Source organism: Rattus rattus, chromosome 10 (assembly GCF_011064425.1).
Source record: "Rattus rattus isolate New Zealand chromosome 10, Rrattus_CSIRO_v1, whole genome shotgun sequence".
Classification (NCBI taxonomy): domain Eukaryota; kingdom Metazoa; phylum Chordata; class Mammalia; order Rodentia; family Muridae; genus Rattus; species Rattus rattus.
Genome location: NC_046163.1, coordinates 44,943,793 through 44,959,661, shown reverse-complemented (window position 1 = coordinate 44,959,661; position 15,869 = coordinate 44,943,793). Strand labels below are relative to the sequence as shown.

The window sequence follows — 15,869 nt, the reverse complement described above, 5'->3', positions numbered from 1 at the left end:
GGCCTGCGGCGTCTGCCACCAATGGATACCCCACCGGCTCCGCCCACCTGCTGCGCCTGCGTGGTTGTCTCCTCCTTGCCCACGGACATAGCCCAGGAGAGTCTGAGAGCCTGAGAGTCTCCAATGCCAAAGCCCCATTACAATCCTCCTGGTAGAGGAACCCACATCCTCCCTCAAGAGCCCAGGGGAACCCACTTTTGCTCTCAGGTACAGTGCCGTGACGATGACTCCGTAGATGAAGAGGATTCCATCTAGCATATAGCAGAGTTTGGGATCCAGCAGACCAAAGCTCTGTGCCTCTGTGCCAAAAAGAGAGAAAACTGGGTTAGTCATGCCCAAGCTTGCAAGAGCACATCCCTCCTACCTTAGGTCAATCCGTGACAGATTGTAGCCAAAGGAATCATGACGGGGCACTAGGTCCAATCCTCTCACTTCACACAGACCACAAACTGACAGCCTCTCTCACATACTCAATCTGAAGAAACCCTGCCAAAGCAACCACATGTGTAGGGTTCCGGGGGTCCCGCGTCTGCTCTGCCACAGAGCTCAGCCGCTCCGGGAGGCAGGACGCTGGAAGTTTGGCTGTGCTTACCCCACGCTGTCATCAGGGTGTTAGGCCACAGGGCAGCCCCAGGACACTGCTCCAGGGATGGGGAAGCACAGTCTGAGGGTGGGGACAGCCGGAGCTGGCTCGGGGGTCCCCGGGCCTGCAAGAAGGCTGGGGGCGTCAGGTTCTCGAGTTCTTGGGCATCCAGGTGCCACTGGAAGCCACAGAAAAGCTGGGAACAGAGCGGAGGCCCATGGACTGGATCTAGCCCCGGGGTGGGGGATAGGGGGGGAGAGGGGAGCTCCAGCTGGTCCTGGGGGATAGTCCTTGGCTTGATGGTGGCAGGCTTGTGTTGGCTTCGAGCACAGTGAGGCCTTCTAGGAGGAGATTAGACGGTGGCACTATAGGGAAGGCCTTCTCCGTGGCTCCCATTGGCGGGTCCGGATGAAAACAGGCAGTCCGTGGTTTTAAGACATTTATTGTCATGGCAGAAAGTGGATGAGTAAACCATACCCCACTTCTCAGGGTGGGCCTGAGGTTAAATACCTTTTGCAGGGAGGAGTGTCTGTGAAGAAAAGGTGATTGGCTAAGCCTCCAAGCCTTTAGCTACCTCATTATAATGGAGATCTGTCTTGAGTTTACTGGACCTGTGGTCATGTCCTCTACCTGTGGAGGGGCTTGGGGCATTGCCCTTACGTGTCAGATGGCCACAAATCTATGGAGGGCTGCGGCTAGTGACAGGCCTGGTTTCCTGGGAGTCAGGTGAAACACCTACCGTCCCTTCAGGGTTTCCAGCCTTAGCTCAACCAGGAACCAGGGTGCCTTTCACCATCCCATACATGTGTACCAGATGTACTGTGCACTGATGTATACAATGTACCAGATGTAACCACAGAGGCTCGGGAGAATGAGGGAGGAGTAGGAGAAAAATGCAACTGTGGGCTGTGCACAGGACATTTTACATTTTATTTGTGGCTTTGGTGACATGGAAGTTGAGCTGTAAGTGAGCCCTTGCATAAACCATGAACTCTAAACCTCAGAAAGGTGCCTAAGTCTTGGTAACTAAGGCCTTTATACAGAGAGAGACCCTAGAGGTTAAAAAATGTGGGGCTCGGGGTTGGGGATTTAGCTCAGTGGTAGAGCGCTTGCCTAGGAAGCGCAAGGCCCTGGGTTCGATCCCCAGCTCCGAAAAAAAGAAAAAAAAAATGTGGGGCTCAGAAATTCGATGATTGGGTAAGATCATCTCACTATCTAGTTCCAGCATTGAAGAGGCAAGAGAATTGTGAGTTCGAGGCCAGCCTGAGCTACGTAAGTTCCAGGCAGCCTACATGTTTCAGCTCAGAGCCTCTTTTAGTCTCCTCACTCCAGAGTCACCCCTCCTGCCTTTCTGATGTTTGTTGCACCACACTCAGTATGTATGGTTGGTACTCTCTAGGTAAGAAGGCTAGGGGGACGAAGGAAAGGAAACGAGTTAGTTAGATAAAAGGTAGCCTTCCTATTTGAAAGTTCACACAAAGCAAGCAAACAGAGCACGTTACTGATCCTGACCTCGCTCCCACTGGGTAAGGGTGCAGCAGCTGGACCTGAGAACCGGCCCAGTGTCACAAAACCTTCCTCCTTCTGGCCCTGCCTGATAACCACACAAGCAGAGGTCTTTATGGCTTTCCAGCCTATCTCCAGTGGCAGTAGCGCCCTCTGGTGGACGCTGGCCAACCCAGGTTGTAGCAGAGACAGCGGGTAAGGGCGCCGTCTAAAGCCTGTGTAAGTTTGGGCAAGGTGTCCCTTCAGCTGCCTCTTCTGCAAAACAGGTCGAAAGTCTTCAGTGTTTGTTCTGTGTAGTGTTTACGGCTTTGAGAGCAATCATTAAGGCCCCACTAGATTGCTGCCAGAAACACACAGAGCAGGCAGGTAGTGACTATACAATCTGTCCCTATATACCAGGGAAGCAGTGACTTAACTCACTCACTGTCCCCATCATCACGTCCCTGAAGCCCTCTGTCCTCAGCTTGTAACTTCAACTCTCATCCAGGATTCCTCCTGACCGCAGGTCCCTGCTCAGAAACCAACTCAATCCTGCTCAAAGACACTTCAACATATGGGACTCTGTGCACCCCCAAAACACTCTGCCTTTCTAGGTCACACAGGAAAGAGCTCACTCCCACCCCTTCTTCAACTGCTTCATGTATTCCAGGCTGGCCTTGAACTTCTATAGCCAAGGACAGCCTTGGCTTTGCAATGTTCCTGTATCCACAACTGGAGTCCTGGGAATTTAGAGGTTACAGCACCGTGCTCAGTGGTTCTGAGGATCAAACCCAGGGCTTCATGGATGGTAGGCAGGCACCATATCGACTGAGCCATATCCCAGCTCTTCCTCCTTTTTCCCCCGCTGCCCCCTTCAACTCAGGATGCTTTCTTTTTTCTTTTTTTTCTTTTCTTTTTTTTTTTTTTTGTTCTTTTTTTCGGAGCTGGGGACCGAACCCAGGGCCTTGCGCTTCCTAGGCAAGCGCTCTTCCACTGAGCTAAATCCCCAACCCCTCAGGATGCTTTCTAATTCCCTCCACGACTCGCCTAGCTCCTCCTCTGGACCCCCTCTGCTAGTTCTGCGCAGCGCCTGCAGGAATCAGAAACCCGACTCTCCCAGTGACAGTGAATGGTGGCAGTTACAGAGGCCATATTCCTGCATAGTTCTCTAGATTCAGACTTCCTCCGGGTTGTAAGCACCAGAGGCCAATGGTTACATCTTTTTCTTTTTGCCTCCTGCCCCACCCCCAACGCCATGCCCAGGATAGTCCTTCCTCAAATCTCCTACGGTTGAGAGGAGGGTATATTTCAGGGATGGGAAGACGCTAGGCTCCAGCCCTAGGCTACTCTTCGCTCTAATAATGATCTAAGAAGCAAGCCAGCCTCCCAGCAAAGGCCACCGAAGCCGGGGCGGTTGTTGTCTTTTAGGGCTGGAGAGATGTCAGGGTCGATTTACAGGGTGGTTGAGATTCATAGAGAAAGCCAGGAGAAAATCACTCAGCTGCCTGTCGTGTGAAATGAGAACAGAAAAAAAAAATTACTGGACAGTAAATTCAGAACAAATAAGAAGAAATATTTCTTTGTGTTGTGCACAGTCAGCACAGAAAGTGGCAGGCGGGGAGTCGGGCACACCCCCTCCCCCCCGGAGATGTATAATAGGACAAGTTTTCTCACTTTCTGTAAAGAGCAGCACAAGTTTTATGGCCAGCAACAAAAGTGCTACGTGTGGGGTTGGCAAGGAAAGGGCATTAATCCAACCCTTTGTAGGGAAGGTTTCTCTCTTCAGCCCTATAGTCTGTGTACCGAGAGACATACTGTGTACACACTAAAGAATGTAGTGACAGGAAATTCCATGCAAGAGCTCAGGACCTAAGTCAGTCACATAATTTATTAGCTAGTTGTTGGACGTTGGCTCCATGCCAAGGACTGCAGACCTGGAAGGAAGCTGGGTTTGGGGCAGGTGGCTTCCACTATTTCCCTTCCGGTTTACTGACTGTGTGGTCCTAAAGAGTAACCTCACTTCTCTGGGCTGAAGGCCCTCTGTCCCTAAAGCAGGGCGGGAACACTTAGATTTGCCTCAAGGGCTATCGCAAGGATGCTTTGCCAGGTGGTTTGCACGTGACAGGCTTTCTGTCCTCTATAAAGGCAATGGCGTCTGGTGTTTAGGCGTTCACCCCGGCAGCCGCTCTTCACAATGCCACTCGTGATGACTGGATGATCTCACCACCCCTGAGCCCTGCCTACTCACAGGCAGAGACTTGACCGGCTCCACACATTACCCACATCTCTGCCACAGCCCATCCCGGGCAGAGCCCTCAGAGGCTTCCCAGGAGGAATTTAGGGGCCTGCTGCCATGGTAGCTGGGAAAGTCACTTTATCTTATGTTTCCATCCATACTTTAGATCCACTTCACCCAGGAAAACGCCAGCAGATGAGAGAAAACCCTGTAGCCAATGAACAGCTTTAGGGCCCCAGAGCTGTAAACCTGCCTATCTGTTAGAATGGGCTCCCTGGGCTCCCTGTAGAGGTTTGCTTAACCACTCTGGGCTAGGGACTGGGTAGGGGCGCCTCAGTTCTGGCTGGGGAGAGACCAAGAATCCCATAGAGCTGATGTAACCCAGAGCATGGAGAGAGAAATTTGGCTCCTTATGGCTATGCAACCAGATCATCTACACAAGAGAAAATTTCCCAGTTGGGTAGAGAACATCATTCATGCTCTGTCTCTGCTCCAAGGCCCTGGCTGCATGCTCCTGGCTCTGACAATCTAAGCCTCCGTTTCCTCTCCTTATGAAGGGAGTAATGCTACTTATCGATACCCTTGGTGATGGAGGATTATGGGTAGTTAGACTTCCCAGGTGAGGGACCTGATTTCTTCTCATGAACCAGCCTGCAAGAGCACTTCTATTTTCACTTTAAGCCACGGGTGTGGAGGGACACCTGGAATAGACACTCAGTGGAGGCCCTCAGGGCAGCTAGAGACAGTTCAAGGAGTATCTGTCAGTCCAAAGACTAGTGTCCTTAGCAAGAGGGAACCTAGCATCCTCAAATACCCCATTGTCATCCTCACAAGAGCCATGGTTCAGATGTCATGACACATATGCATCAGAGGGCAGCTTGAAGAGAGATGAGTACTAGCAAGAGACCCATTCCTCCAGGGACAGTGTCTCCCAGTCAGCCTCATGCTTCCCACAACAGGGATTAGGTCTTCATAAGCCGGATCCTCTCAAGGCTGCTGACACACCCTGATGTGTCTTCACACCTAACTCTTCCAGCAGATCCAGTTGAGGAGCTGGGCATTTGCTCTACTCCCTCAAAGCGTCTGACCACGGCTCCTGCTGTTAAAGTGATAGAGTTCGACTCCGAGAGGAGTCTGGAAGGCAGGTGGAAAGCTTTTACTGGGCCCAGTTCACAGCTCGATAAACTGAGACCTCAAGTCAGGAACAAACACTTGCCAACAAATGGCCAAGCTAGAGTGTCTGCCTGTCTCTGGCCGCTTTCTCTGTCCCCAGTCTGGGGAACCTCATCTTTAGTGCAGGCTCCGGAGACCCCACCCGCCTGTGAATGCACAGCTCTTACTTGAGACACTTGGTCACAGTAGTGTGTGACCACATCTGTCACTTGATTTATTCCCTTTCAGCTGGTACTGGAAAACGGCTGGTTCATTTTGGTTTTCCTCATCTGGTGGTGGACCACTAGCCAAGAGACATGAGGGAAGAGGGTAGGCCTCAGAGGCAGACTCTCATTAGTCAAGGTTTGATTCTATTTCTCCATGTCTGAGAACCGTCTTAACTCTAGGCTTCAGGCCCCTGCCTGCAAATGACTTAATGAGACTGACATCACAGGGTGGGCAGAGCAAATGGAGCCAGGGACACGGAGACGGCCTCTGCACAGTGGCATGCGCCAACCTTGCAGGACTCCAGCAGTGTCTTTGTCACACAGAGGTCCTTAGGCACAAGCAGCAGAAGGTAGAGGACGGGGACTCTCCTCCCCTCATGCTAGGTTTGGGGACGGAAGCTAGGCAGACTCTCTAACCCAGTGGCGGAAGCTGGCTTTCAAGAGCATGTGAGAATAAAGTCAGATCACCAATAGGTATGGAGGACTTGACCGTAGAAGTCACTCATCGTGGACGGGCAAGGGGCATTCTGAAGGCTCCTGGCTTCACAAACCATGATGAGACTCACATCTGTGCTGTTCTGCGTTCCTTGCACGGCTTGTTTAACACTCAGAGCAATTGTTTACAATTCCACCAGGTTAACGTGGATAATTGTGTTTTGGCAGATAAGAACAGGACTCCCAAAGGTCACCGAGCTGGAAAGTCTCTGAGTGCTTCTGGAGCAAAGTTCCTTCTACTCACTTTGTCCCAGTGCCTGCGGGATTCCTTTCACCTGAATAGTTCCAAGCCTTCACAAAGACTTCTCTAACCAGCCCTGCAGCCTCTGTGTTAGGGTAAGGAGCGCTCCACCCACTAACCCCTGGTGGAGAGCTCTCTTTCTCAGTCTTTGAATGTCTAATTTATAGCACTTAAGAGCGAATCCTTGAAGGGGAGCCACCTTGAGAACAAGGCCTGGTTCTGCTACCGTGTGACCAGGAAACCATTCTAGACACCCCCACTCCTCCCAGCCCCATGCTGTCCCCACTCTATACTTCAGACCCCACAAGCACTCAGTACAAAGGACTCAATGCCATCCGTGGTGACCACATAGCTCACCTAGGTAGGAGTGGCCACCTTTGTAGCCCCTGAGCTTCCCTTGTTTGGAGCCCTAGATTGGGACCCCGGGTCTTTTGCTGACATCCATCCCCCACCCCCACCTCAGACTCAACTGACAAATGACATTGTAGGTTAAGAATTTAGAAAACAGGAAGTCACGTGTCCCCAGGAAGGCAGTGGTGGCAGCAGCGGTGGGGGTGACTGTGTGGGGCATAGCTGGACCTGGTGCCAACCCACTGACCACACATGGGGACACACAGGCTTTCCCATCAGGGGCTACAGCCTTTAACCTTCATTGCAGCAAGAAGGATGCAAGCTAGACATATAGCATATCTGTGACAGCCCACTAGCTGATGATTCCTTCTGTGCCTAGAACCAGGGGGTAAGTTTTATGCAGACTTCACCGTGACTCTTACTCTACAACTGGGGAAACTGAGTCTCTGAGAGGTTCTTAAACATCACTTAGTTCTACTCTCGGGGGATCTTGCTGGTCCCTTTTGGAGGACTGGAGAGAAGGGTTCCAAGAGCCCTTTCTTCAAGGGTTAAGCCTATGCAGGTTATGACCTGGCTGCACTGTTTGCTTTTGTTGTTTGAGGCTGAGAGACATGTGGAGTTATTGATACCAAAAGGTCAGGGCACATAGTGGCAAGAGTCTTAGTGCCTGGCTTCCCCTTGAGTTGCTCTGATCGCCCTGACTTTCAAAGCAAGTGTCCACCATTTACAAGTGCCACATAGGATGAATGTCACTCCTGGCTGTAAGTTGCCCCAGTCCCCTCACCCTCCACCGGTGTCCTAATGCTCATGTTCTGAGGCTTCAAGCCCGGTCACTGCTATCCACCACCAACACATTCCCGTAGTCAAAGATCCCAAGCAGAGAAAGGGACTGTTTTATTTCTTACATTTAGAGCGCTCGTGGGCTGTGATTTCTCCCTCTCTGTTTATTTCCATTAACGTTGTGGTTTGCACAGTAGTTTTACATTTTTTCTGTGATTGTTTTTTTCCTATTTTCAAGCAAAATGAACTCATTATAAAAGTGCAGAAAGGTAAGAAAAACCCTCAAAATCTCTCATGTTCAAACACAGTCACGTATAACTACAACAACAGCTTGCCTTCCAACAAGTCTGCTGTTTATCTCCGGCAATCACCCTAAACCAAAACATTTTTCCTGGAAAACAAAACAAAACAAAACCTTGCTTCTCTTCGGTCCGTACTGTAACTTCTCATATGTTATAATAGTTCGTGTTGTTTCATGTAAACATGCTTCATATTTTGGTTTTCGTGCATATCTTAAATTACCTTGCTTCTGCTAATGCATGTTTGTGTGTGTGCATATGTGCATGAGTGCACACATGTAGGTCAGACAGCAACTTTCCCAAGTTGGTTCGCTCTAAATGCCGTTTTTTAATGGCCTCCTTGTAATCCCTTCACTATACTACAGGTGGAATATATAAAGATCTTGTAAAACAATTCGTCGTAGGGTTGCATGGGGGCATCCCTCACAAGAGAAGCAGAGGCAGAAAGGTCTCTGTGAGTTTGAGGCTAACCTGGTCTACATACAGATCTTCAGGCTAGCCAGGGCTACACAGAAAGACTCAATCTCAGCAAACAAGTACACAAAAGGGCCAGCAACGCGTACACAGAGAACAATATACATGGGTGTTGTATATATTTATGTATCTGCATACGTCAACAGAGACAGAGAGGAGACCCATTGCTCGCCAGCTTGGGCACATGGCTGCTGACTGTCAGAGCCACGCCACGCTACGCACTGGCTCCCTCCGCACTTTCAACCTAGGAAGGCCTTTATCCATGTGTTTCATGTGATGGTGACGATCAACTGTGGTAAACTGGGAAGCCCTGATTTGCTCCACTTTTGCAGATAAAGTGACGGAAGGTCGGTGTGTGTGTGTGTGTGTGTGTGTGATGTGAAGTGACTCTCCTATGGTCCCACAGCACACATGTGGCAGAGCCTGTGCTCCCCCCCAGAGCCCCCTCATTATACTTGGCACAACTTAAAAGAAATCCACTCAAATCAAATCTCCCCCCGCCCCTGCTCCCCTACTCCATGTCAAAATGCTAAACAGAATTTTGCCATTTCTCTGAGCACTTAACTTGTCTCATAGAAAAACTTGGTATACAGAGATGTATACACAAAAAAGTGAACATTGTATCATTATCCGCAGAAGAAGAAAAAAACGTGAAGATAACAGAAATGTCTACTGACCAGGAATAAAAAATTATGATACATCTATATAGCAGTTTTAAATGACTACAAAAGACTGGGGGCGTGGCTCAGCGGGCAGACTGCTTGCCAAGTATGCACAAAGTCCTGAGTTCAATCTACAGCAAGTGTAAGCCCAGCAAGGAGAAGCTAGGGACCACGGGATGAGAAGTTCAAGGCCAGCCTGGGCTATAAGAGAGACCTTGTCTGAGGAGGGGAGAAAAAAAGCACCTCATACTGACAAAAGAGAACTCCCTCTGACTGTGTTACTGTGGAACGATTTCCACAGTAATTAGGTTAAAAACAGTAGACAGTCCTCTCTAGAATGGAATATAGAGTAATTTATACAAAAAGAGAAACATATAGGCTACATGGGTACGTGTGCATAAAAATGTATCTAGATGCAGTTTTGCTCAGGATAACAAAAATGGTAGAAATAAGTAGTAGCGATGGCTGTGTGGCATTGTGGGTACTCATGCCACTCCGACGCACAGATGGTAAAAATGGAGTTGGAACATAGTAGTTGAGTGCTTTCCTAGTGTGGGCAAGGCCCTGTGCTTAGCCCCCAGCACCGCCTCTACCCACAAATACGTAGGATTTACCATAATAATGAAGTTAAAATACACATATACTGAGATGGGCTATACGTACACTCAAAAAAAAAATCATCCAGGGGGTCGTTGCGGAGACGGCTCAGGAGGTAAAGGATTTGTGGTTCAAGCATGAGGACTTGAGTTCAGATCCCAGCATTGACATAAAAGCCCTAAAGCCCTGTCGATGGCCTGTATCTGTAACCTTGGTGGTGGGATGGGGAAGCAGGAAGCAGATGGACCCCAGGAGCTCCCGGAGCCACATCAGTGACTCCAGGCTAGGTGAAGAGGGGTGCATTTGAAAGGTGAAGAGGCCTCTGACCTCTGGCACTGCACATACAAGATCAGGTACGCATGCATTGTGTGTACCGCACACTTTTTTTTACTATGTAAATTTCTAGTGCACATAGAAACAGTGAGTGTTAGCCACTGTACCTATGGTCCAATGCTGTGGAAATGAGACAAGATCCCAACACACACTTAAGCACCAGCGGGGCAAGACAGGTGAGATATGAAGCAGTCCTTCAAATCCAAGAGTCCCCACAGCAGGTCCCACCCTTAGCCGGAATGGGGCGTTTCCTGGATTCTTCCCAGGTTTCTGGGCCTCAGGCTGCTTAGGTTACCCAAAGAAGTCCAATGGAGCAAGGGAACCAGGAAGGCGACAGCTGGTCAACCTCTTCCTGGAGCTGATCTTGGTGGCCCGGTTGTTCAGGGCAGTGGGTGGGGAGAGGTTTTACAGCACCCGAGAGCCGAGCTGAAACCCAGGTTTCTGTGGCCTAGCTTGCCTTCCTGCCTCTGGCAGCTCCCAGGGGCGGGGCTGTCAGTGGGGGACAGCGGCTGTCCCGCGGGGACCCCCTCACGCTGCAAGCTTACTGATGAATCACACTGTGGTTGTGTCACCTGCTTTGCCCGAATTGGAGGCTGGGAGATAGCATGCCAATCTGATTTTAGAGCGATTTTGGACTGCAAAGAGGGGTCCATTCGCCAACTGTCCCGGGACCTCCTATGGTGAAACCTGGCTGCGCACAACGGACGTATTCGAAACTAGTTGCTGGTGGGTTTTACTTTCCAACACCACTTAGAGCCCTGGGGTGCGGGAATGCATCCTGAAAAGTGAAGAGCAGTGAGCAGGGAGGGGACATCAGAGAGGGGGCCGCTGCCCTACGCTCCTTGGCTGTCCCACCCGCTGCTGTGCGGTTACCGAGAGGCGCCCCTCCCCCTTGGCCCGCAGCTGGCGGGGGCTGGAGGTTTCCTGTCGAGCGACACCATCCCGGGCCAGGTTATCGCCGGTGATCTCCCATCTGAACCGCTCACACTCCGCCACGGCCGCCCCCACTTGCGGTCCCTTTCCCCGGAACCGCACCGCCCCCGGACCTTTCGCAGAGCCTCCAGCCCGGGAGCGCTCGGGGGGCAGCTGAAGGATGCTTCCTGACATGGGGGAGCTGCTGTTCGGGTGTCCCCCACCCCTGAAAATCAGAGAAAGGGCTAGTCCCCTATTTGGGTTGGGGACAGTGACCACGCGCAAGCCTGTCCATGCGACACGGGCAAGGACCAGGGGCTGGATCCTCAGTTCAAGGCTGTGTGGGCCGAAACTGGCAGGTGGGGGCTGGTCCCCGCCCCAAAGCACCCTTCACTTCCCTCTCTGAGAGAGCGGCGGGGGCGGGGGGAGGGGGGTGCGACGCTCAGCGGAGAGCAGAAGGGCTCCCTGTTCTCGCACAGGGGGACTCCAAATGTCGTCAAAACTAACACTCTCAGAACGGAGAGCTTTCTTTTGAAGCCCCGTCAGCTCGGAGCTCTGGGGCTTTCCTGACTTACATACCCAGCAGGTGGAGAGTCACCGATTTTATCACCCCCACCTTTCATGGAACATTCCGGTGTGGCTTATTGGGAGTATAAACTAGGATGGGATATGCCTAGGGTTGTGTGGTCTCCCATTCACTGCAGGAGTGAGGAGATGTGGCTATCCAGTTATCAGCCTAGGTTGGTGTTCAATGAGTTGAGCTTATCAGTTCTCATGAGAATGCACTCATGAAAAAACTACAAATATACATAATTTCCAACAACAACAACAACAGTAACAGTAAGTGGATGCGCTAGTTCCAGGGGTATGGAGGTATGTGGAAGGGGTTCTTCACTCTGCTTTTGAGCAGAGCCCACCAAGTCAGCAAAAGGATTTTAAAGTCTTGGTTTGGGTCTTGTATTAGAATCATTTGTGCCTTCAAAGGTGGAGTGTTCGAAACTGGTTCCTCGTGTTGTCATGTCTAATACTCTTTGAGAAGCACTGCTTTCTGAAGTGGATAATCTGGAAATGTCTATAAATTTAAATATGTCCATCCCCCAGCATTTGCTGACATTCCACTCTCTGAGGGAGGACAGCCTCAACGGGAATTAGAGCCACTCTCTCTCCCTTTGTTGGATAAACACCCAAGAGAACTGACTTTGGCATAATAAGGGTGTCCCGTGTCTACCTCTCACATACAGTGTCCGTGTGGACACTGTAGTGCATACCTTTATAAAACACACAGAGAAGGTCCTAGAATGTTCTGTTCTCCTTCCAGCCCCACTTTTCTCCCATGATGCCACTCTCTGAGGACCAGCTGGGTGGTTGCTAGTGACTACCTTGGGAGACCTGACACCCACCTGCAACTTGGGGGGATTCTGAAACAGGTGCAAGATGCCAGGCTGCTTAGGGGCAGAAGTGGGTATCGTGCCCTATTTACCCCGTGGGTGTCCTTGCTTTTGGTATGAAGCTGTGAGCCACTCTGGGCGATTTAGAAACTCAACAGTTTGCTCCGTGCGGAGGTTAGGGTGGAAATAGGGTAGGAAACCTCAGGCTGGGGCACATTCCAGCTTCCTTTCCACGGTTACTTTGTCACCTTAAAACCCCTGTAGACCAGAAAGACAGCGAAGACTGAAAGGGTGAAAACAACAACAAAAACAAAAACACTGTGGCCAGAATGAAGCTGGACTCCTTCCTCTGCCTAGAGCCAGCTGATCTAAGGACTGAGAGCAAACTCCAAGCATCGAGCAAGCCTGGGAAGACCCTGCTGGCAAGTGAAGGCAGGAGAGCTCTTGTAGTGTTGCTCTTGAGTGCTGGCCCTAGCGCTCCCCACCCAATTCCTGCCCGTGTCCACCCACCCCCAAGCTTTTTAAAGCCTTTCTGAGCGTTCCAGTTCCACCGAGGCTTCCTCCCCGAGAAACTGCAGCCCACACCGGCCTCAAAAGTATTCCTGTTTTGTTTTGGTTTTCAACGCAAAGAGCACTTTATTCTACACGGCTCTTTTCTATTCAACAAACTCCACGTTTGTTAGTTCTTGCCTCTCTACCAGGTGGGAAACCCTGCTTGAGGCAGCCCCTCCCCCCACCTCATTAATAACATAATTGCTTGGATAATTAGGAGACTGATTGATTGGTTAAAGGTCATTAGTGCCATAAAATAAAGGAATCTGGTGGCTTACATTTCAAAAGAGCCATTGTGTGAGAAGAGACTTGAGAGAACCTGTCCCTCCCACCCCCACCTTCACCCCATCCACCCCACCTCTACACACACCCCCACCCCCACCCTATGGGAGCTTTGGCCAAAGCTAACACTCAACGTGTGTGACCTTTCTAAAGTTATTTCCCCCTGGTTTTTTGTTGTTGGGTTTTTTTTGTTTTGTTTTGTTTTGTTTTGTTTTGTCTCCTAAATAAGTTGTTTATCTAATAACTTCTCTTTTATTCCTGCTGGGTCCTGCTCTGGGATCCCAGGTTCAAAGCTAGCCATCAAGAGCAAAATTGCTTACAATTCCTTCATGAAGTGGTTACAAAGTGTCAGATTCCCAAACTGCCCTTCACTTCCCCTTTGATCCAGGAGCTGAGGCCTTGGCAGAAGTTTGACTCTAAGCTTGCACATTGTAGCCCTAAGGAAGGTTGACCATTCCTGTTTTCCCAGGTCAGGCCCAGGCTGTGATCATGCCTCTTCCTTGCTTTTGATACAGGTCCAGGTCCTGTTGGGGCAGGAACATCCTTCTGATGGTTGATCAAAAAACAAGCCCAGAGTTCATCTGGAAGGGGCCGTCAGCCCTCTGGGAAGACCGACTAACGGTTCCTCTTCACTGGCCAAACCTCTCATCTTTCAATATCCAGCACAAATGTTACCCCCCCCGGCACATTTCTGTGCCGTGTTCAAGCAGAATGGGTCTTTTTTGGGGGGGGGAGGGGGGTGCTTCTAGTCTACAGGATAACCTAAAAGTCAGAAGTCAGAAGGTAAATTTACAGTTAAACAGGATATCCGTTTATCTGGCTGGCCACTGTGCACCCAGCAATTCAGGTTCAGGACAGAAAGATCACTGGTGTCCTGCGGTTGAGACCGGCCTGACTCAAAACTAAATATACAAGATTACTTTCAAATAATACATTCAAATTTAAATTATAGACATGGATATAATTAGTGATCTTTTCACTATCTCCACTGTATGTCCAGCTCTTTTGGACAGTCTGTATTTTGGGGATTTTGTTTGTTTGTTTGGTTTAGTTTGTTTTTTTTTCCCATAGTAATAGTATATCCATCATTTTAAATTTAGAGGGCCTGAGAAGGTGTCTGGAGGTTTGAAGAAAACACGTGGAATCTGTTATTCTAAACTCTAGCTAATGTTCTGTTCCTTGGTTTTCCGTGCTGAAGCTTGAACCCAGAACCTCCTGTGTGCCAAGCTCCATTTTAAAAGTAAGTTAGGTGACATTTTAAATTTGTCTGACACTGTTGTTCAGGGCCCATTTTTCAGTAATGATTTAAAGAGAAGTCTCCTCTTGTTTAAACAAAACAAAACACCCCTGAGAACTCTGCAGGGTCGGAGACATTTTATTTTCTTTCTATCTCTATTAGCTAACATGCAGCGGGAAGCCATAATAGTGTAAGCATGCCTGTGCTTTATACCTGCCTCCTTCCCTTTGGGCTGAGCCCAGAGTGACAACCACCATCCTTCCTGTGCTGTCAACTGTGCCTGGACTTCCCAAAAACCATTTGACAAGACCAAAAGAAATGCAGCTTCAGAAAAAAATCTGCCCCGTGCTTAGCACGGTATAGAAAAGAGACCCAGTTTTCCCCTTAGTCCTGCCGCCTGCGGTGACTTTTTTCTGACTTCTGAAGGCCGGGCTGCTTTGCTGGGGCACAAAGCACTCGCATTTCCCAGCCTGGATATGCTAGAGTGAGTGAGGCTGTCCGAGCCGCGCGACTTCACAACCCTTTCCTGGAGGTGTGTTTGTCAGTTTGGCAGCCCTCGTATGCCCGGCCCACGCCCGGCTAGCACCCGCCTGTGACGTACTCCGCGTGGATCAAAGGCCCGCAAAGCCTGCGGCGCCTGCAGCTGCCACACTGAGTACTCACAGGGAGCAGAATGCTGCGGGTAGGGGCGGTGGTGGGCGGAGAGCCGGCCTTTGTGGCTGCTCTGTCCCAGAGGAGTGCACCCTGCTGGCCGCCACACCCAATCTGGCTCCGTGTAGAGTGGCCAGCCAAGGGCAAGCCACACTGCTCCACCTGTGGTGCTCCTGGAGGGTCAGGGACGTCTCACAGGATGGCCATGGGCTGCACCTTAGAGCTATTTCTGTTGACTCTAAATCTATGTTTATACATCGTCTACCAGAAGAAACACCTCAAACACTTAGCAGTACTTTGAGTTCTGGCTTGTGAAAATTCGGGTTATCTGCTTGTTCTTTCGTGCCCCTTGTTTACCCAGCTTCTACAATGCATACAAATACATACTCTTGAAACGAGAGGGGAGGAAGTCAAGGTACCACTTTATGTCTCTCATCAATCCGACCTTCCTTCAGTAACCTCCAGCACGAACAATTCTCGGCTGCACTCTAGGTCTGTGATGACCTAAATTACACTAAATTCGCACACGGCTGTGCATTCACACTCAATGCGGGCTGCAGAAAGAAGGGCTGATGGCATGCTGAAGTTAAGGGTTGGCTCTGTCCGATTCACCCTCAAATGCAGGGGGCTGAATAATTAATAGGGTAAAGTTACAAGAGTCTTGGAGCTCCAGACAAGCTGGTCAAATACCTAACCTATACAGACAGACCCCAGGACCTCTGGCCACAGGGTTCTCCTCATGCCGGCGGTTGATGATGGAGTGAGTGTGTCTTACTCCCTCAGAGCTTGGCATTCTCTTTTTCCTTCCCAGGGCAAGGTCTAAGTCCAGTTTGTGGCTATTCTGAAATCCCCAGTCAGCATTGGGAGCTCCTCCCCAGACATAGCCTGGGCACACACAGGCAGCCCCAGCTTGGGAATCAGCCCCTGCTAGT

At 50.3% G+C, this 15,869-nt stretch overlaps 1 protein-coding gene across 2 annotated transcripts in view; it reads right to left on the bottom strand.

Moving 5' to 3' along the window:
* Cd247 (CD247 molecule) overlaps positions 1-15,869 on the bottom strand; it is a 74,785-nt gene that overhangs the window by 6,781 nt on the left and 52,135 nt on the right. For both annotated transcript variants that reach the window (XM_032915331.1, XM_032915332.1), the window contains exon 2: positions 196-299. In XM_032915331.1, the coding sequence (XP_032771222.1) occupies positions 196-299 (104 nt within the window). The remainder of the gene's footprint in view (positions 1-195; positions 300-15,869) is intronic.